The sequence below is a fragment of the Esox lucius genome, chromosome 13, assembly GCF_011004845.1.
Source record: "Esox lucius isolate fEsoLuc1 chromosome 13, fEsoLuc1.pri, whole genome shotgun sequence".
NCBI classification, from domain to species: Eukaryota; Metazoa; Chordata; class Actinopteri; order Esociformes; family Esocidae; genus Esox; species Esox lucius.
The window spans coordinates 23,171,217-23,194,732 of record NC_047581.1 but is presented as its reverse complement, the minus strand read 5'-3'; the positions used below and the strand labels follow the sequence as shown (position 1 = coordinate 23,194,732).

The 23,516-nt window shown below is 42.8% G+C and overlaps 1 protein-coding gene across 12 annotated transcripts in view; it reads right to left on the bottom strand.

The window, feature by feature from the left end:
* fbrsl1 (fibrosin-like 1) overlaps positions 1 to 23,516 on the bottom strand; it is a 328,078-nt gene that overhangs the window by 217,968 nt on the left and 86,594 nt on the right. For 11 of the 12 annotated variants that reach the window (XM_034296385.1, XM_034296390.1, XM_034296383.1 and 8 more), the window contains one exon: positions 19,107 to 19,352. In XM_034296385.1, the coding sequence (XP_034152276.1) occupies positions 19,107 to 19,352 (246 nt within the window). The remainder of the gene's footprint in view (positions 1 to 19,106; positions 19,353 to 23,516) is intronic. The other variant, XM_034296382.1, reaches the window with a different exon arrangement.

The window sequence follows — 23,516 nt, the reverse complement described above, 5'->3', positions numbered from 1 at the left end:
GCGTTATTGCTTTTATACACCGGATACCATTTAGCAGTGAAAAGTGATGTCATACCACTATCATATGATGGAATTCCAGGACTATCAGCCACCCAACATTCAGAATTCAAACCACCCGGTTTATAAGGCCAATTATACCGTGGCTAAAGGTTGTATCCAAGCCTAAAAATAGAACTTCGCCATGATACACCACACCTCCTAGTGCCGTAATGAATATATATAAACCACGGGGATGATTCAAAATGACGTTGGTAATTACGCTGGTAACCACTGGAGTCTAAGAATACCAGCATTGTTCTGACCTTGGCGGTCTCTCTCTCTCTCTCTCTGCCATAATCCTCCTGAGCGCCAGGCACTGTATTACTTTCACTCAGACAGCAGTTTAAGTGCGTCCCACATCAACACTGTGCCAACACTAGCACCCAGGGAGACTGTCCACTTAAAACAAGCAGTGGGAGCGCATTAACATTTCAAGGTATTATTTGAAAAGGGGAAATTGCTGCTGAATATTTCATGCGTTTCGGTATGAAGCATATTTAGCCCTCTGACTTGCCGCACACCACAGCAGACCGGAGGGAGCTCTGCGGAGTGCCCTGAAGTCCGAGGTGAGCCAAGGGGTAAAATCTTAGAGAGGATGAGTGGGAAACCAGGGGGAGATGACCCGCAGCGTGGGGTCAAAGAGAAAGAGCTCAGCAGAACCATGATAAGAGGAGCTCTGCTGGTGTCAGAAGACTGGACCCAAAACTGATGACCCATTACGTTAGAATTACAGTGTAGTTCATTAAACTCAGGAGAGAGAGAGAGACCCATCGGATTCACAATCCATAAAATGGAAAACACTGACAGCAAAACATTGCGATGAAAATGTGTCCAGTGTAGAGGGGTAGAAACAGGAAATGCAGAACAAGAGCCCATTGAAAACCACCAGGCAAAAAGATGACAAGCCACATGAAACTAAGTGGAGGAAAAGTACAGTCTAACTATACAGGGAGACATTTAACATAAGCACATTTTGAGAGGTTTCATAAACTACCATTTCATTTATTCCACACCACAAAACTAAAACAAAACTACTGACACATGAACGGTTAAGTACAATACTGTTTTGAGACAGAGACATTCAGACACTCACACTCACACACACACACACACACACACACACAGCATTAATGTTCCAGGGCTTATCAGCTTAGGGTTACCCGGCCTTGTCTTTAGGCTGGCTGCTCATATTGGACAGACCGGACAACAACTTGAGGAGGATAGGGGCACTGCCTCCTCAGGGCTGCCCTCCTCCCCAGGGGTCAGCGAGAGTAACCCGCCCCTTCTGCGGACCTACTGCTCTGGGAGGAGGTGGCGGGGGGGGGGGGGGGGTTGTCCCTGTCAGCCTCTCACCCTCCTCAGACCCATCCATCCCCCAGGGTACTCTAGCTATTGTCTGCAAGCGATTATTCTTATTATTCGTACTTTTGTTTTGCAAATAGGTTTTCCCACATTATTTTGCATGCACACTCCTGGCTCTGAGGGGCCCAGCAGTCAGATAGTACCATGGCTTTGTAAGTATGATCCTCTGATCCGCCCGATCTGCCCTCTTCAAAGGAACACTGGTTTTATTGGCCCACCCCTTTGTCAGCTGTCATCCTATAACTGTCATCCAACATGGAGAGTAGGTATGGAAATGGCAGGATGTATGTACAAAAATACAATTACAGTCTGTGAATGAGAGATAATGAGGATGGTTGTTAAACTGTGAAAGACGTGGAACATGATTACTAGTTATCTCACAGGCGTGCGATTTTCCATTCAAAGGAATGTGCATTCAGATGATAGACTCCTTGACAAGTGTCATATAAACTGGCGACTTCCAGGGAAAATAAAAGAAGGGGCACTGTCTCTATGTACATGTGTAGTTTATAGATGTGACATATTACATTTCGGGGCAGTTTCCTTTAATCAACTCCTTTAGTAGGAAAAGGGTGAGAGTCACCTACGTTACATGACCTTACTGGGGAGGGTCCCACTTATCATCATCATATCAGTCCTGGACGAAGATATGAGGATCTTACTGATTAACCTGCCTAGTTGACAGTTCTATCCATTTTAACAAAGACAGGCAGGTGCTTCCCTTTGTCCAAATTGATCCTAATGGCTCTGATGAACGTACATCCATTTGAGTAAATAAACATTTCTAAACATTCTGTTTTTTATTTTTGTACTATTTTAAGTCCCTCAGTAAAGCACCATGAAAAGGAATTCAGCATGGCTGACTTTGGTTTGGTCCTGGGAATTAATTTGATCTTATATTATCTATTTTATAGTTTGGAATTTATAGATTTTGTTAGTACGGTGACCGTCAATATTGCAAATTTAAAGCCAACTTCTGTCGGTTCTATGAATTTCTTTAACGGCTTAAACTTCTTCATGATCTTAATGGTACAAAAAAAAAATCTTAGATTGCTGTGCCACATGGGAGGGTTCATAGCAATTGAATACCTTTGTAACTGGATCGCATATGTTAGACCCACTTTTTGCAAAACCTTTTGTCGTTGTTTTGTTGACAGAAAGTCATTGAACTACAGTACCGCACAAATGGTCAGTAGACACACTTAGAACCGGCAGTCAAACGCATGATTGTATTCAACATTGTAAACTGGTTTTGCTTTGGTACGGACTGAGGACCACACATTTAGAGCAGTTGTGCCGCTCCACCACATCCACCTTTCTGTCTTTCTTTCGGGGACAGCCTTTCCACTACCACAGGGAATGTCTGAACACCCACTGAAGACAGAGACTTGGACGGCGTTGAGGCCACAAAATTGTTTGGTGGAACCTCTATGAAAAGTAATTCACCATAATTCTCCATCTTTTCAACATCTTGATTTAGTGTCTACAAAAAAAAAAAAAGATCTTTTAGTTTTGCCTGCTTAGACTTAATTTGAAAAAAAAAATGTTTATGGTATTTTCATTTCATAATAATCATGTTCCTTTGATTCGTGCATTTCTTTTTTTATTGATCATTTTGATGGTGTTTTCCTTTTGATAAATGAATGCATGCTTTTATACAACACATTGAAAAGACATTTATGGTTTTGAGAAATGAACGCATAGTTCAATAACTTCAGAACACTGTTTAAAAAATCATCAGCATTGTTACAAGAAAAGCTTGTATGCGACTGAAGATGTACATCATAAATGTATAGTTCCGACAAAGAAGCCTGTAAATACAAATAAGCAGTACATCCTATATCCTATAGTCTTTCATCTTTCACCAATCCATTATCTTAAAAGCAAACTTTCTCATAGGCTGAACCCAGCTAAACAACAATTTCCTTGGATTGCAATGTTATAGTATCACCAACGTGTAATCACCAAGGTTAAATGCACTTCAGAGATGTACAATATAAAACTGTAACAGTGAATAAATAAATAATCATGTTACAGATGCATATAATTATATCTGACAATATTTTCATGGCGACATTACATGTCACCATTAGGCATACATAACGAAAAACCCCAGGACAAATCCCCACACCACCTGCATCAAGGCACCGGATCTGTTGCAGCACTTCCTTCACCAAATGAAACAACTTAAGATGCCTCACATTGCATATGGCTTTACAAGATGGCAGCAGGGCTTTTTCTATTTCCCCCGTCTTTCAGATGGGAACAGTGACCCCCAACGGATGGCACAATCCTGAGAATCTCTAGGAAAGGGTTAATATCCTTCAGCTCTGTTTTTACCATCCCCCAAAATATACGGGCAGTACCTCAAATACCCACCAGGGGTCAGTGCTGCACCACGGTATAACCAGGCCTCTGCAGTGGTCTACAAAGGGAGCTGCCTGTGCTGTGCAGCTCAGCTGATAAAATCACATCTGTTTCAGTGACACCACTAATCCCATTTAATCCATCTGAGTTTATGTCCAGCTTTGCTGGCCCGCAGACACAGGCTATGAAAACAGGCCAGGGGCCTCACAGATCCTATTAATGTATTGACCCTAACAGTCTAATTTGGACCACAGTGGTGCTTAAACTCACATACAGCCATGCAAAGACACACACACACACACACACACACAAAAACACACACACACACACACATATTAAAGGCCTGCACAGACAGCCACCCACATTCCCATTAACCCACACACAGACACTTACACAAACACACACACCCACACTCTCTCACACACACAACAGCACAATATTGTTAAGCCAAATATTGATTAATGGAATCCTATATAGAAGTAGTGTGTTATTTGCAAACATTATAGACATAATTATGTTCCTAACCATTGTATGGAGAAGTCCATGTACTCTATCTGTAATCAATCTACTGTATGTTACAGGATAAGTACACCTAAGTACATCCCATTATTCTCTCCCAGTCAATGACCCAGTCTCTTGTCTCTCCTCTTGATGGACCTGTCACAACACAATATCTTAAGGTCATAATGGTTTCCTCTTTCATCGGGCCAAGAGGAGGTTTTCATCTTTTTTTATCTTCCCCTTCCTCCCCGCTTCCTCATTACTGACAAACACCAACGCTAATCTCCACCCAATGACAAGCAATAACACCAACCTCCCTCCACTAACAAACACTAACACCAATCAATCTCCAAGGCAGAAATGATATGCTGTAACCCAAGCTCTGCCTGCCTGCCTGTCTGCTTGATTACTCTGCCCATCTGTCTGTTTGCCTGCTTGGCTGATCTTCCTGCCTATCTATTCACCAAGCCTACCTGCACGCTAGTCTGTCCAACTGCATGCTAGTCTGTCTACCTGGATGCTAGTCTGTCTACCTGATTACACAGACTGCCTGACTGCTCATATATTCACAAAGCCTGCCTGCTTGCCTGTCTGTCTTCCTCCAGATCAGTCTGTCTGCCTGTCTGTCTAAATCCAAATCAATCTGTCTACCTGCTTGCCTGTCTGTCTGTCAGCATGCCTGTCTGTCAGCATTTCCGGTCTGTCTGTCAGCATTTCCTGTCTGTCTGTCTGGACTGCCTGTGTACTTTAGCTGCCAGAGGACAAAAGTGTCCAGAAACCAAAATACATGTGAAACAGTATACAAACATAAGAACCTTAAGTGAGTCAAATGGCCTAATTTAAAAACACTGGCAACCCTGGTACTGAGATGAGTAATGTGGGGAAGCGGCTCTGTGAGTGTGTGTCTGATGTGGTGTGTGAGTGTGTGTGTGTGTGTGTGTGTAATGCTGGTTGTAAAGGCTGGGTTTGAGGTTAAAGGCGAGAGCAAATATTTCCTGTGTGCAAACAGACAGCACAAGTATGAGGCTTTAAATAAAGCGATTATATCTAGAGAACAACTACAGCTCAACACACATTTTCTAAGAATATTCTGAATTATCTCCTGCGCTCAGGATTAACAGCTTCCCAGATCCGTTGATGTTCTTCTAAGTGATTCCAGCTAGAGATGCACAAAGTGTCCCGGCCACGGGCAGCACAGGTGTCAAACTAGGAGGTGATGCGCTGTAAACGTTCCCTGGGGTTCTCTGTGACATTCTGACTGGCTTCAGCTGCCTGAGGTCGAGGATGTGCGGAGCTTTGACCCTATACGGAGACCCTGTCAATGAATCTGGGACAGCCTCCTGAAGCCCATACTAGGTCTTGAATTTATGGGTTGGGGAGATGGTGAATAAGACCGTAAACACTATTCAATAACTACATCCTCACAGCCCTCATAGTCAACACGTGTGTTATGATCACAGTGCTCCAAAAATGCCTGAAACCAAAATGACAGCATAATCACTTTCATCAGCCCTCTAAACCAACCTAATGCCTCCCTGCCTGTCAATCAAAACTTAAGAGCAACATCAGCCACACCCACCCAGATCATTACATAACCATTACATTTCTCCAACCTTGACAAATCCACATTCCCTGCCTTAACTGTCCCATGGGTGCTACTGCTGTATTTCCAACATCTTCTACCATGGCTGGAGCAGGCCGCAGCTCAGCGAGGACGGACTGGGTGTGTGTGTGTGGGCCCTTCATTGTGCCTGAAACACATCGGTCAGATGCCTAACATGCCCCAGCATATATCATGTCTTACTGCCCCATGCAATATTGACTTGACTAAGCTAAGCGCGGCAGGTCAGAGCTGGTCAGAGGTGGGGGTGTGAGTGATCTGATTACGGCTGTGTTTTCTCTCTTTTTTTTTTTGCTAAGCACTTCTATGCAGTGCTGAGTGGTTGATATGTTGACCCAGGGGACCTGTGGAATAATGGAGCTGGTGGAGGAAGGAGAGTCCTGAGAGGACCAGCAGTACTGAAGTAAAGTAGGTATGCTGGGCTAGAGACTGAACAACTGAGGCTGGAACTCGGTGTGGTTCACAAACTGGAGTTATCAGAATAGTCTACTCGGTGAAGCATAGTTTGTCATTTGAACACTTGCGGGGTTAGGGTTTAAGGCTAGGATCCAAGGCTAGTGCTGGGACTCGAGTAATAGGTGCTACTCAGAATAGTAGCTACCATTAGAAATCTGGCAGGCGCTTTCATTCATTTTCCTACAGCTCCCCAGACGTTCCCTGTCAATGTGAGATGCCATCACAATGCAAATGCGGCGGACCACACTACAGTCCACTGGGGAGCGAACTCTGAAGTGGGGTCAGAAAGCCCGGAGCAGATGCTATTTGCATGACTGTGGACACACCTTGAAGGAATGGATTTACAACAGTCAAGTCACATCTAAATATAGATTTTGATGTTACTAACTACCTAGAAAGTAGCCTTCTCCTCAAAATTAACTCTAGAACTTTCTGCATGGTCTGTTACAGAAATGAAATGAAAACCCATCTAAAATAATACAAATCCTCTATGAGCTTCTAAGTCACCCCTAGGGTTAGGTAAAATGGCCCAAAAATCTTATCACTCTATTTACAATATTGGGCAGTAAAAGTATATTTATCTGTTCCATTAAATGCATTCAAACATTTAAGGATTACAAGACACCAGGACGGTGCCTTCTTATTTGTAGGAGATGACTATTGGATGTCTGCTGTGTTGTTTCTTTAGTATGCTGCATATTAAGCCAAATAAAAATAAAAAAACTTCAGAACAATACAATAAACAGATAAAGCATAGAAAATAATTTAGTAAGTATTCTAATAACTGGTACAGCGTAGAATAATCCAATTCACAAAGTTAAAATAAAAGTAGACATTTGCAATATTTTCTGTCATAAGGACAGCTTGTGGTTATTGGCCATCATGTCTGTGCTGTAGCGTTTCGTTTGACACATGCACTACTACTTGTTGATGACACTCCAGTGTCTAAACACATTTTATAACTTTACTCATACATGCAAATATTATGTCTTTAGAAGAGGTTGCTCGTATTACTACAACTGTTAATAATAATCAATAATGGAGGAAGCAGGGGTGTAGGTTTGATTTCAAATCTAAGGGGCCAAATTATTTTGGATGTATAACAAATTCAAATAGGTGTGATGGTCGGCTGTCCACATACTTTTGGCCATATGCTGTATGTGCACTGGTGGACACAACATCCTTTTGATTCTACTAGAATAAACATGACAAATTCATTAATTTCATACTACTTAGTTAAGATATTATCTGTGATGTGTGCTCAATGCATTGCATTGCAGTGCATTTCAATGTGTGTGGGTGATATAATGCGATCTACATGTACATTTGGCCTGTACTGTATTTGAATTTCACAACCTCACCTGCCAAGCTCCACCACTCTGGCATGACTACACTGGTTGACTCAACATCCTTCTGGTTCTGCTAATAAATATGAACATTCCAGATATGGGCTACACATTATAGCATGAATAATTTGGGTTAGGAGACCCATTTTTACAGCCATTTGCTATGCATCAACATTTCACCACAGCTCCACGGTTGACCTTTTCTCTCTGGCTGTCTAATCCTGCTGCAACAGGGACCTCTGTCACGGTCACCGTCTGATCCTGCTAAAATGCTGTACAGAATATGCCATAAACAGCTTGATCTGCACTGATGCCTGCAGAAATTGATGGCAATGTTTGATCTATAAGATCCATATTAGGTTGAAATGTCAAATGCTACCTATGCTACCTATGTAGGGAACTACATGTAACATTTGCTAATTTTTCAAGAGATCAATTATTAAGCTAGTTAATTAGATAGCAATGTCTTGTAATATATCATAGCTAGCTAGCTGTAGCACTCACTTTGCATAGAAAAATGCCTGTATGTCTAATTTAAGTCTCTTCTTGGCTGGTTTAATCCCGGTGCTAGCTGAGTGAGGTGAACATAGTGTTAATGTGTTAGATTGTTTGCTAGCTAGCAAACAAAACAATAGCTAGCAAGCTAATATATATTGTGTAACAGTCGTTAATATATAATGTTAGCCTATACCTAACATTATATGTTGCCGGTTTAAAAACACTATGATAGATTAGCTAATTATCTACCTCAATTATATGTTATGGGAGGTAGGTAGCTAGAGGTCATGTCAGCTATATTACTGAACTTTCATTGGACAGAGATGACACGGCATCCTCTACTCTACTATGACACTAACCAGCACTGTACACATGACCTTTCTAGCAACTATCCCAAAGCAAAGTGCCTGAGCGCGGTCCAAAAGCAAGTCTGAATTACGAATTACTGTCCTGCCTCTGCACCGTTCTAAAGCATAGTGTTTGCTTCTCTTATAATACAGTTCTGTTGATCAAAAGTTTGGGATTGTTTTATTATACATGTCCCACTCATGTATAATAAAACCCATGCCACTGGGAGGAAGACTCCTTTCTAACTAGTTCTTCATGTGTTCGTAGGGGAGCAAGGGAACAACTCATCCAGCAGCACAAAGACAGTGAGAGCTGAGGGCCACTGCCACCATAGCGCTCTTGTCCTTGAAGCCACAGGAAAAGACATTTAGCCCCAGCTGCATGTTCATTGTGCATATGGCTACATGTTACAAGCAGCACACTAATTTGTTCATCAACTTCTATTAGCACTCCCCCTCCTCTGCTATCCACAGTCGCTGTCTCTTTATCTCTCCTCAGGGACACTAGACTACCCATTGAGCTATAAAGGAACTGAAGACAGGTTCTAAAATGGCCGACCGTTGTTTTCAACATAAACTACTAGTTTGTATATGCTGATTTGTGGTGGGTGCCATCTGCTTTGATTGCCTGCCAAAACCAATAACACAAGCACACTAGAAGTCAGTGCACAGCGCAACTACGACTGACATCGTCTATTGAGAGAGAATTGTCAAAAAACTTTTTTAGATGGTTCAGAACATGCTGCTTTATGTTAACATATGGTGTGACTGTCCCAAGTACGTTTCACAAAGTTCACACTCGAATAAAACTAAGGAAAATAAATGCAACTCTCCTCAATAAAGTACAGAATGATAACACATATGTTAATTTGTGAGTCTGATATTCACAAAGTGCAGGCACAATATTATGAGTCAGCTCTGATCAAAAAGATTTTGGCCCAGAAATGGATATCATATGGTGTGAAACTATATTAATAGGGCAATTGTTGTATTGGGGAGGAGGGATCTTTGTTCAACCAGGAAGTACTGAAAACACCTCAGTGGGACACAGAAGGGTTACAAGGTGAGTTGTCTCTTGTCATTTTTTCAATAAATCTAATCTTTTTGGCACTCCCACTTCAGAAGCCTTTCCCATTGTCTTTAAGTGTGATGCTTTTTACACAAAAATGCCAAAGATAAAGAAATGTTTTTGTCATTATTACTTTTACTCTTATGTTACCATGTTGCAGTGGGTATGCTGCTAGGATGCTAGCACATAACTACAAGGCCAAATCTTGTGCTAAGTGCATGAAACCTAATATGTTGACACTACAGCACAATGTTGTGTGACAGGTTTTGCTTGTCACTTCATATGATCCATTCATCACACCAAAATATTTCCCATCATCACATGAAAACAAGTCAATAGCCGGGCCAGCCTTGAACGCTTTGCTAAACAATCAGTCAAATGTATTTATAAAGCCCTTTTTACATCAGCAGTTGTCACAAGGCAGCCGGAATCCGAGTGTTATTCATTTTCACACCTTTGTGTGATTGTTCTTAAACAGTCTTTGTTGGAATGCATAAATACACGTTTTTGCTTTGACAAATTGTAGTGTGGTGTGGTTCATCCTAGGGTGCGATGGTATATCATTTGGTTTGACATTCAGAATTATGACCAAAAAAAGGCTTTGCTAATGATAAATCAGAAAAATCCCAATGAAACACCTGTAAAAAAGCATCAGCAAGAGACACAAGCATTTTGTTAGATTTATAATAGGGTTTGTCGGAATATATCTAAAATATATTGAAAGATTGAGAACAGATCTGACTGCACGATTACTGAGAAAAGAATACAAAGTGTAATGAATTTTCATAAGGAAACGCTCAAGATAGTAATGATAAAGAAATAGGATAAGGTGAGTTTCTTAAGAAAAGTATACCCTATTTTCATTTTATATACAATAACTTTCGTGACGCACTTTTTTTTCAGGTTTATATGTCAACCATCCATATATATAAACACTACCGTTCAAAAGTTTGGGGGTTATTGTACTTGTTTTCCATGAAACGAGTTTGAATAGGAAATTGACAGGGTTAGAATTATTTATTTTTTAGTGAAATATTTTTGTTCTTAAAAAATTGCTTTCAAAGAATCCTCAATTTGCAGCAAAAATCTTTCAGACCTTTGGCACTTTAGCTGTCAATTAGCAGTGGTGTCTGAAAATAATTCAGCTTCCTCCCACAAGTTGGATTGGCCCCCAACTACTGTTTCTATTCTGGTTAGAGACAGTTTGTAATGTACTGTGAAGGGAGTTGTACACAGCGCTGTATGAGATCTTCAGTTTCTTGGCAATTTCTCACATGGAATTGCCTTCATTTCCCAGAACAAGATAGACTGATGCGTTTCAGGAGAAAGGTATTTGTTTCTGGTGATTTTGAGCCTGTAATCGAACCCACAAATGGTGATGCTGGAGATACTGAACTAGTGTAAAGAAGGCCAGTTTTATTGCATCTTTAATCAGCACATGTTCAGCAGTGCTAACATAATTGCAAAAGGGATTTGTAATTATCAATTAGCTTTTTAAATTATAGACTTGGATTAGCAAACACAACGTGCCATTGGTACACAGGAGTGATGGTTACTGATAATGGGCCTCTGTATGCCTATATAGATATTTCATTACAAATCAGCCATTTCCAGCTATAATTGTCATTTCCAACATTTCCAAAAATGTCTACACTGTATTTCTGACCAATTTGATGTTATTTTAATGAACACCCAAATGTGCTTTTCTTAAAAATAAAAGGAAATTTCAAAGTGATCCCAAACTTTTGAACAGTAGTGTATGTATAAATATATCAATTATGGAACAAAGACTCCCAGTAGCATGCTTGATCTGTGAACGGATAACTGCTCACTTGCTGCTTGATTATTCACAAATCAACTAGGATAAAAGAGCCGGGCAATTCGTCACTGTTTTGGTAATCAGTGCCTGTATTGGAGGAGGAGTGGTTTCTCCTTTACTGGGAAATTCATATTTAGGATTAGTAATAAAGCCTTCCGGTTTTTTTCAGCAGCAGCTGTAAGAGGCATTCTTGTCAAATGGTGGTGCGCTCTGTCACAGTAGCAAAGACAATTCCCTGTTTATTGAGAAAGAGGGGAGAGGAAGGCTCCACGTCTCCCTTCTATTCCAGGGTCTCCTGCCCACACAACCCATATCTTGGAATCTTGATAATTGGCAGTGTTTGGACCTGACCCCTGCCTGTCAGTAATGCTAGGTTCATCTCAACCTACGCTGCCCGTCAGGCCATTCACCTTTTGATCCTGATAGAGAGAGACATCGCTTAACCAAGTAAATACAGCTTCTATGTAATACAATACCATTTGGTTATCATGGTGGTGGTGGCACAGAAATACTCAATTTTCTCTTCTCTCTTGCTCACCTGTTCGTTTCTTTTGAAATACATGATGTCAATAGAACTTCTCCATTCAAGCTTAAAATTGTTGTTATCTATCATTCACCAGTTGTCCTTGGAGACTTCAAATGTGCTGAAAGAAATCATCATCTCATTTCTGGACGATGGCCCGCCACTCATGTTAGTGGGCAACATCCACCTGTCAATGTCTGCCTCTGCTTCATTCCTCCAACTCTTTATTTCCAATCTTATTCCCATTTGATCTCACCTTGCCATACCCCTCCTGCTCAAAAGGCAGGCAATGCACTTGCTTTTACTAGATACTGCTTTTCAAAAACAACTCCCCATCCAGATCTCTGATTACAATTATGTTCTCACTCCTTTTCCTAGTATTTATTAATAGATTATGACCTTACCTCACACAGGAAGCACCTAATACAGGCACTTCTCGTTCTTTAAAAACAAACTTTGGAGGGGAGGGTTCATTTGACACTTTTTTGAGACAGTTATGAAATGACAGAGGAGACAGGAAAGTAAGAGACAGATTAACAGGTTGGAGTGGGAAAATCAACTCCGATCTCTTTTGGAGAAAGGGTTATAGACAGTATGTCGGGAGTACTACTTCTTGACACCAGGCACTGTACATAATCCAGGCAATGTTCATCTCATGTCTGGACTGCTGCAACACACTGTTTATTCAGCTTCCTGCTTGTGCCATCAACCCCAATTCATCCAGAACAAACCAGCCCGTATGGTCTCTGCTAACTCCACTGGTATAAAGTTGACATTTGCATTCACTACAAGATTATGGTTCTGGCCTACAGAGCAGCAAAGGAAACTGTCTCACCCTACCTTCTGGCTGTGTGCTAACCCCACATCCCTAACCAACCTTGGTTCAGACACCTGTGGTCTCTGGGCCATCCCACCCCTACAGGAGGGAAGCTGCCCCTCAGCCAAGACAAAACTCTTCTCTGTTCTGGCACCACCATGCTGCAACCAGCTTTACAATCTTGGACAGCTACACCAACTTTTTCTAAAACACCAACCTCCTGACAGCTCCCAAGCCTGTCAGGAGTTGTAATGATAACAAAATAGTATTTTCTAGAATTTGGACTTCACTCTGGGGCAATCTATGAGAGGCTTCCTTTTTGGTTCAATCTAATCTATTCTGCAGAATCAAACTTGTCCTCAGAGCACAGTTGAAAACATGCTTCCAAACCAGAAGCCTATCCCCTTGAGACTACAGTACATTGCAGAGTTCAGTACCTCCACAATTCTTTTCAAACCAGTGGATAATTTATCAAGATTCACATATTTTATGAAGATTCAGCTAGTCTGTATAAAATATTCACACATGAAATTCATATTACCAGAGTGTATATTTCTATGTCAGATGTATGGCTGTGATATAGCTACCTAGCTAGCTACTTGAAATGATGACAAAGGAAAAAAGGAACTGGGCCATATGAGCATATTGGCGTACCTGTGCAAATGTCAATGCAGCCTGTAATGTGGCACAGTTTCAATAGATGTGGTGAAGAAGTCAATGGAATGTGACCAAAACAATGGACATGTGGCGGGAAGACACAGTGTGATATCTCCTAAATTTGCATACATTTATGCTACTGTTTTTATGTGTTTAACCGTATGTTGAGGTAAAGATCTGAGCAAGTTGCTTGTGTTGAAGTAAAGATCTGAGTAGGTTGCTTGTGTTGAGGTAAAGATCTGAGTAGGTTGCTTGTGTTAAAGGTAAAGATCTGAGTAGGTTGCTTGTATGGATGATTAGTGTCAATAGTATAAATATACTCTACATTATTGTTAGCATTTAGCAGTAATTTCTTAGAAACCACACAAGACTCAGGTTGCTACAGTGGGTCTGTTAAAATAAATCACAACAGAACATCCATATCGTTAAATCACATTTTTGGACTACAATTTCGGGCCAATGATGGCTTGTCCTTCTGTTATACCACACATCTCAGAGAAATGTCAATATTCAACAGCTGGGGCAAATCTTTCAACAAGTACGGTTGTTTGTTGTTCTTACTGCTCACCAAAAGGTCCCCCCTCATTTGGGGAAAATGTATTAACAACCCATGGCAGTCTATGGAGAACAGAAATTTAGAAATTCTACTGATATGTCAAAATAGGTGGGATCGGCCACTGGCGGGCTACTTCAATAATGCCCCTGTTTGAGTCCCAGTGTTAACCTGAATCAGGGCTAAGGCCCTCTTATCACAGCACCACTTATAGCCATCAACCAATTACATAACACACAAAAGAGCTCTGAATGACTACATTACTGACATAGAGGCTGGTAGGGGAGTGCTCAGCAGGGAAGGCTGGTACTCTGTTTAAGTGGTGGGGTGTGGATGGGGGTCATTTGAAGAGACATAAGGACACTGCTTTTAGAGGCAGCAGGCAAGAGGAATACTTACGTGTAATTGGTGTTCATTGACTACAGCTCAGTGTTCAGCACCATTGTGCCCTCCAAGCTCATCACTTAGCTCAGGATCCTGACACAGAACACCTCCCTGCATCATGGACTTGACCGTCCGCCCACAGGTGGCGTGGGAAAGGCCCGTCCAGGGCTTCGGCTTTGTTCCCTTCCTGTACTCTGTGCTTACCCGGGACTGCGTGGCCACGCCGGCCCGACAAACCACCGTTACGTTTGCTGACGGCGAGAAAGCCTGGTACATGCAGGAGGTCAGGGATCTGTCATCGTGGTGCTGTGACGACAGCCTCTCTTATCGTCAGAAATGGATCGGGGGGCCTACAGGAAATGTAAAGGTGAGCATGCCCCCATGAACATCGGCTGAAGTCAAGTGGGCCGAGCCTGTGAACACGTCGCTGGGCGATGCGAAGAGGGCACGTTAATGCCGGAGGCTGAGTTGGGTTGTAATGAGCTCTCAGATCCTCAGGAAGTTACATGACTGCACAACTCACGGCATACTGGCTGCACCACCACTTAGTGTGGCAAATACTGTTTCTTACGTATCCTGTAGCCAAGTCACCTTCCCCCACATGAAACCCAGGCCTGGGGCGGGTGCTAATCCAGCTGACACTGATGCGTCCACCCCGGCCACGGAGACGGAGGAGGAGGGGGCACGGAGGGGCAGAAGCCGGAAGAGGTGGGGAGGAGAAGCAGCAGTGGGAACAGGAGCCAGAGGACGAGACAATGAGGAGGGGGACACTCAACAGATAACCTGGGCCTTGGACTTTATCAGTCAAAGGGATGGACTAGGCTGCTCTGCTTTACAACAGCCCGCGCTGTTTTCCCTCCTATCAGGCGCCACAGCCTCCAGCCGCCGTTATCCCTCTACACAGCAGCGAGGTGAAGATGAACACAAAAGTGAACTATGCTTCAGTGAACGTTTAGCCCTGGCTAATCTGATCCCCCACCCGGCTTAGTGCCTAAAACACACCTAGACAGGCTCTGCACTGCAGTAGACCTAATCCTGTCAGGGCATACGGTATGCAGCAACAAGTTCAGCCTGATACTGGCTCTGGGTCAGTGGCACTCAATAATAATAGCCCTGTCATGTTATTCAGACCATGTTCACCACTCAGAGGGCCAGGGAACAACACCAATACACACAGCTGGCTCTCAGGGGAATGTATTGTGTGTGTGTGTGTGTGTGTGTGCACATCTGAGTCACTGCCTTGTTCAGGAACATCCCACACACCGGCACTCCAAAATGCAATCTGAGAACTAGAGATTCAGTCTTTGATATGTGCCGATATAAAAAATAAAAAATAAAAGTCTGCCTCTGCAATGTTCTTGACGGTTACATGTGCAATGACACATTTTGAGACTGGCGATCAGTGATGGAAAATGAGCGCTCACTAGAGTAGAAGGCAGTGAGATGATATCGGGATCACATCACGCAGAATGTGTACAGATTAAGTCGACACGAGCCGGAGCAGAGATTTATCACCCGACGAGACTCAGCGATGGAAGGATTTTGACATTCGTATATTGTAAAGTTAACCGTACTTGTCTCAAATCATCAAGTAAATCATGTTAGAAAACAACTCTTATGACGTCTTTCCCAAGTGCATTTTAACGGTTATAAGATAAAGCCTTAGGAGGAGGCAAAGAACATTTAGTAAATAGTTGTGGACATGGCCTGGCATATACGCCTGAGCAGAGGAAAGCTTCCCAGCGAAGAAAGGGCAAGAGTATCGGAGGGCCACATGCCAAACACCCCCCCCCCACAAACCTCAACCCCCTCCCTCCCAACTCTCCCTCTGTCTCCATGGGGTTGGACGTAGTCTGCCATCCTCCAGAGTGTGGACTACGTTCTGTCAGGGCAAGCCTCTTTCCGTAGCGACTCTCAACAGACCAGGGAACATCAGTGGAGGGACTAAGGAGAGCAGGCGGGACACACACACACACACACACCAGAAAGAGTCCACATCATCTTGACTGGTAGCGAGACACATGTTGTGTGGTAGAGGAATGTCGTGTTGCCTCAGCTGTGCATCAGTGTGGGAGTTAGTCACTGACTGACTGGACTGTGATGCACAACAGGGGACAGGGAGGCCATCTCTTCACTGGCTGACATGAGATGTAGTCAGGCACAGCAGAGGTAGAGGAGGGGAACACAAGGTCCCTGGGTAATCGGTGCAGCCCAGTAAAAAGTCACAGCTAAGCATCCTAATATTGCACTGGTTGAGTGAGGGGGCAATAAATGGCACATTCAGTGCAAATGTACATGGCTGCTGACATCAAACCCGGTGAATCAGAGCCTCCCTCTTCAAAATGCATCTGGAAACATGCCCTTTTCGCCTTCACGGCGCCCTCACTATTTAAGGGCCTGATTAAAGGTGCACTCTCACCTATTTAGGACGCAGTCTCATTCTCTTTTCACCCTAGGGTGATGCTGGGTAAAATCTGTTGACTGTTTGACCCTCCAACATCAAAATGCTAGCTCTCTTCAAGTTCCCTCAGTGTTCAGCATGATTAGAGGGGCTTTGAAGGCTTTTATAATGACTCTCTCACTTCTTTGGATCAAAGCAGCTAGACGGAAATCTAGACACATGTACACAGATACATAAACACCATCTTCCATCATCGTCCAGATGGCTGCTTTGTTGAGGCTTCCTTCCCCACTACAATTACCCCCGATATGAAAGTACTGTGTGTGTGTGTGTGAGTTAGAGAGACAGAGAGCGCATACGTGTGAGTGTGTGTGAGGGTGTGTTATCGGGAAGAAAACAAACCCAAGTTGCCAGTGGTGAGAAACACGGATGATAAACAGCCACATGGGCTATAATATGCTCAGTTTACATTGGTGCCAAGGACGTTTTCAGTGGGAGATAAAACACAAAGGCTCTCATCAAACAACATTCCCATCTGGAGCAAAGTGTTTTATATGCATTGGATTCCAGAGGTGCTTGAAGCTGCAATAGGAGAGTCTGATAACATGACTGCAGGAGAGAGAGGGAGACCAGGAAAGATGCCACCACTGTTATTCACTCAGACACAAAAAAAGTAATAGCCTATACAAAATAAATCAAGACAGGTATGATGAAAATAAGAAGTGTGGTTTGAATATTAATTCTGTCGACAGAGAATTTATTTGTTTGACATGGTTGGACCATTTTGTGCCTGAAGAATTAAACGTGAGAAATGGAGGTGGAAATGCCTTGATGCAAAAATATCCTTTTCTTACTTCAGATGTGCAACGGCCATCTGCGCTGATCTGTTTTATAAATCAATAACACTCACAGAATTACTCAAAAAGTTTGACATAAACCATCGTAAAATCAGAAAATGAACCACAGTTGTGTGAACATCCTTCTTCAGCAAAATCTGCCGTGTTTGTAGTACCAGTAAAGATCCAATTGAAATGTGCGCCTGTTCACAATGACGTGAGTGTTAGTAGAAGTTATGAAGTACAGAACCACATCTCTACTGCCTGTCCAAGCCACAGACATCATTCTTTTCTGGGAACAGTTCAATTTGGCACAGTACAATTTCACTATACTGAACCAAACTATCTACAGTTACAGTACAGCCATTAAAACAAGCTAGATGCTGCTAACTAGAACATGTCTATCCACCAACAAATTGCCATTAAGGTCCTCATGGGAGAGGGCCGTGACAGTCTGAATTACCCACTAGAGTTAGGCGAATGAGCAAACAGTAAGATTTTGTAAAGATATTAGGAGGATCATATCAAAAAGTCAAGCAATGATTATGGAGAGTGCTTGCCGTTTAGAAGGCATTTAGTTGATTATAATGAACTAGACAGAGACAATACAACTATGAGCTTGATGTTCCTTTTCCAAGGAATATTGATGGTCCTTTTCTGGCAATATGTAGACTGATGATGCAAGGCTGCTGTGTGACTAGTAACAGTTTTGTTCTTATCCATAATAATCCCATCATGTAAAGTAGCATAAAACCACTGTATCATTCAGCTGTTGGCTAGAATTCCGGTGCTAATACCTGATCGGACAAATTTGCTGTTGAATGCAACAGTGTTCAAAACAGTAAGAAAACGTTAGTAAGAATTACGAATGCGATGGAAAAACACTCTGCACTATATCACCAAGCACTGGAAAGTATTTTGCCAATAGAAACCAACCAACATTGAAGATGTATCTGTTGTAGAACATGATCATGTTTTTAAAAACTATTATCAAGAAGATACACAGAGGCTGGTCAAAAGAGGAAGGCTGTCACTGAACATCCACATCATTTTCTTTGGCTTCCTGGCCAGCTTTCTCTTATCCTGGATAGCACTGTTGTGGATGTTGGCTCAAAGACAGAAACAACAAAACATCCGCCCATTTAACAATGAAAACCGTTAATACATGGTAAGATATCTCCCTGTACCAGACTCTGACAGAACCGACCCAGCTGTACAGGCAGCGTAGGCCGCCTCAGGGCATCTGAACTGGAATCAGTCACACAGTGAGTGAATTACCACACAGCGCTCCCAGGGTAGACACACAAAAGACAAGCGTCATCAGCAACAGGACGACAACAGAAATACCATTTGGAGTTTAATTATGTCAATCCTCCATGTTTCTTTTAAAATGTTTGTAACACTTTATATCCAGTGAGCTACATTTGTTCCAGCAATTGACTAATTGACAGGAACGGACCAACATCACAGGCCTCCAAGTTACTATGATAGGAATATTTAAAAAAGAAACCTGTTTTTTTTTCTTGGAGTATGTTTTCTTCAGCAGCCGATCGTTCATCCTCTCCTGCTCCCTCTGGGCGTGGTTGATGAAGCCATTCTCCAGGGCGTCCAGGGTCATGGGCATGACGTTCTCCTCCTCCTCCTCGTTCTCCTCCTTCTGTCTCTTTACCACCGTCACTTGCTGTTGCTTCTCCTCTGTCCTCTCTTTCTTCTTCTTCTCTTTACGCTCTTTAGACATCAGACCCTTCGTCTTCTTCTAGGAATAAAGAAAAAAAGAAAGAAAAGAGGAAGCAGAAAAGCAGAATATTAGCATGATATTCATGTATGGAGATATAAGATGTTCGGGTTGATGCGGCAGAGAAGTAACGTGCACAGTTGTGAACTCAAGACGTTTGATCCAGTCAACAGAAGCACAATGCCTTCCTCAAATCCATAATCATTTCACGGCTCTGTCTTTAAAAAGCGTTTCATAGGAACCTGTTCTTGAACATACAGTAAAAAAATACCATTGTTAGGTTGAAAAACATAGACCGTTAGAAACTGTTACATCATGACCTAATCTAGTAGTCATGCTGGTTGACTCATCTCTGGGTAGTATAACTATCATTACTCATTTAGCCTTTTGGTAGAAACCTATTTTGCGAGGGCGACCAGCAAAAAAGAAAATGATAAAATGGTGCAGGTAAGAGACAGAAATGGCTTCAGTTAAGCACATTATGACATACCTATTGGTAAACAAACAAAGTGTGAAATCACAGCAGATGGGAGCCTGACAGATAGAAGGTAGTGACACTGACAGACTGTGGTTTGCAGCCACATACAGGGCTCTGCACGGGGCTGTTAGTTCACATTGAAACATCTGTTCCCCGCTTCATGGATCCGCCAGGCACCATCATGGTCACCCCCACCGTGTGGAGCACTGTGGAGTCGGAGCAGCTCCATCTGAATAATCAAATAATTGGCTTGTGGAGGGGGGGGCAAGCAGATGGCTTTCATATTGGTGCTAACACAACAACACTGATATACTGTATTTACCAAGGTGTGGGAGCCCTCAGTGTTCGTTAGGCCCCTCGAACACAAACACAGCACAATGGGCTTAAACAACACATGAGAGCAGGGTTGACGCAACTTTGAGGAGGCTTTATTATTATTATTATTATTATTATGTTGACATCCAGCCCTGTGTAAGGAGTTCCCATAAGAACAGTGCTCTTCAGCCCTCTAAGGCAACTCATTCATTTCTCATTAATCCAGAAAAACAGCCAAACCTGGCTACTTGCAATTCATTACCCTGAGAGATGACATCTTTGAAGTGCTTTACCGGGACAAAGCGAAACAAACTACCAGGTGTTCTCCCTCTTTAGAGGCTCTGAACCTTCACACACCACCTATCAATATTCATCACCTCAAAGAGATTGGCAGTTCAAAGTGATTCAATTTGCACGGAAGACCACACCTCCTGGGTGTTTATTAACAGAAGCATGTCTCGTAAACACGCTTGGTGTTTGAGCTGTGGGATCAATTAGAATTACACTCCCAGACCTGTGGAATCTCATTGATATTCTTTTTGGTGCTCCTGTATGTGTGTGTGTGTCTGTGTGTGTATGCTTCCAGGCATGCGAAAACATTATCATGCTAATATTCACACATCACCATAGCTGGTTGCTCAGTAACCTCCATGATGACGTTAATAAAAACTTCTGTTTGGAATAATAATACCATCTTCCATAAACACACACACACGGACCCGCATGCATGCATAAACACACACATACACACACCCATAGAGTAAAAACAGTGACAAATGATGACACCACCTGGAAAGCCTTCTTCGAAGCAGATTCTGCAAGTGCTTTGCGCCACGTTTGAACAGAGAACAAAAAGTAAACCGCAGCAGTTTGCCAGAACAATGTTTTGTCACTTGTACATACCGAGCCAGAGGGTAAGGACGAAGAGAAAGAAGAGGAGGAGGGGGGGGGCAGAGAAGGACAGGGAGAGGAACAGAGAAAGGAAGAGGGAGAGAGAGGCCGACAGACAGACAGGCCGACAGACAGACAGGCCGACAGACAGACAGGCCGACAGACAGACAGGCCGACAGCCAGACAGTGGAAGTGGATCGGTACAAAAACAGGCCTCCGCTAGTCTACATACAGACACAGAAACAGGAGGGTCCACTAGACTGGCCTGACCCCAGCACGTTGCCGTGGCAACAGCATGTGGAAAGACAGAGCTTTGTTGGCGTTCCAAATTGGAGGGGGGTGTTTGGCCTGAATAATACCCACAGAGTCATCTCAGGCAGGCTGCTACAGTAAACAGACTGATGGGAGCGTGGAGCAGGGGCATGCCCCGAAATGTAGAACCCCCCTACAGCCGGGCCGCATAGAGGGTGAAACAGCATCCCATGGCCTGCTCTTCTCCTGGGGTGCTCCAGGCAAGGCAAGGAGAGAGGGAGAAAGAAAGGTAGAAAAGGAATGATAGAGAGGAAAGAAAAAAACTATAGAGGTGTACCGAGAGAGAATGATAGACAGGAGTACATGGAGGGCGCAAGATAGAGAGATTAGGAAATAAGAGTGAGGGAGATAGGAAAAGAATGAGGAAGACGGCAAAAAGAAACGAAGAGAGATAAGAAGAAATGAAAAGAGAGCAGAGTGAGGAAGTGAGAATAAGAAACGGAGAAGAGGGAGCGAAGGAGATGGGCGTAAGGGGCCTTCTGGCGGTGCACGGTGTTTAATGCACTTCCATCCACAGTCATTATTTAGGAGACACAAACAGCTCAGCGGGAGGAGATCACTTCTACCCTAGAGAGGCTGCAGATAGGTGACTGAGGCCTCTTTAAACAGTAAGTGCTGACTCACATAATCACACTGCTTAAAGTGTTTTTAAACTTGATCCCTTTAAGATGATTCTCAGTTCAGTTCGCTTACAACTCAAGAGGTGGTCTGCATTCAATGTGCTTGAAGCTCTTGGTTCATATTTTTTGAATAAACATAAAGCTCGCCAGGTTAGCTTACCATCACTACCACACTAAGGACTGGGACCCACAGACTATACAGTGGAGGGAGCAGTAAGAGGAAACACTGTCCTGCTTTTGGGATTTATTTATTTTGCGGGGCATATCAGTAGATTCAAAGAGGAGGACCAACACACAACCATAGAATATAGGGATGTTTTAAAAAAATATATAATTAGCACAATATCTTCTTTTTTACTGAATGCAAATCATTGGCTTCCCAAATATAAGTACATAGAGTTACATCTTTGGCAGTTTGATAACAGGTTCAGATGGCATGGCTTGTCAGGCACCGTGCATTTAGCCTGTACTGAGTGACTGATGGAAAACGTTATTGGTTCCTTTCCAAACATAGCAAATTGAATGCAAAGAAGACTGTGGAAGTGAACTGGCAAGTCCTCATTAAAACCAAAGAGTTAATGGCATTTTATGTTATATTTTAATATTTCTGTTGTTAGATATGTTGTGTTTTCATCCACTTGGAGGGTATCTATGACAGCTTGAAAAGATAATCAACACACTGACAGTTTGTTGAAATAAATCCTTCATTTTTCATAGTTACAGTGTAAATAAATAGAGAATATGAAAACATCACAGCACTGATCAAAGACCGTAGTGGGTGTGTGTATGTGTGTGTGTGTGTGTGTGTTTGTGCACGAATGAGAGTGTGTCCATGTATGTGTATGTGTCTGCGTGCGTCAGTCGTTCTGTCATTATCCAGTGAGTCTGCTTGGTCCCAATAGCTTTCCTGTCACAACTCAATGATAACCGCCCCTCTATATTCCACATTCATACGGTTGAGTAGCTTCTTTCCACTGATGGAACTGAGCACCCAAACCACAACTGGACCCTGTCAGAAAGAGTAGAAAAACGACGACTTGTCATTCCATAAAACATACCATAAAATCCCTACTACCACATACAAAACACACAAGGAATCAAACACAACTGAAAGACACAGTCAAACATCACTTGCACTTCTGCCTCTCAGACACACTCAAAGAAAAACCTCAGAGAGGTGTGCTTGATCTGCCGGCGGGCTGAGATGTAGCGAGGACTCGGTCCTTACTTTGACAGCTCTCTATGCCTATCTATGCCAGCTCTCTTCGGTGTAAATGATCAGCACCTTGCCCACACATCTCACCCCCACGCTCCCTTCAATTGTGTCGGACCTGTATCAAGTTTCTGTGCTGTCTGCACGCGTATCACTACATTTTCCCAGGATTGACCGCGACAATCCTGCATCATGTATGCTGGTGTGAATACGAACACTATGGGAATAATGATGGGAACAGATATAGGTTTAGATAGAATTTTATTCTCTCTCTTGTAACACAGACAGGTCTGAAGAATTAATGGTGGTGTCATCCCTCTCAAACTCTCTCTGTCAGACACACGCACACCTTAAAT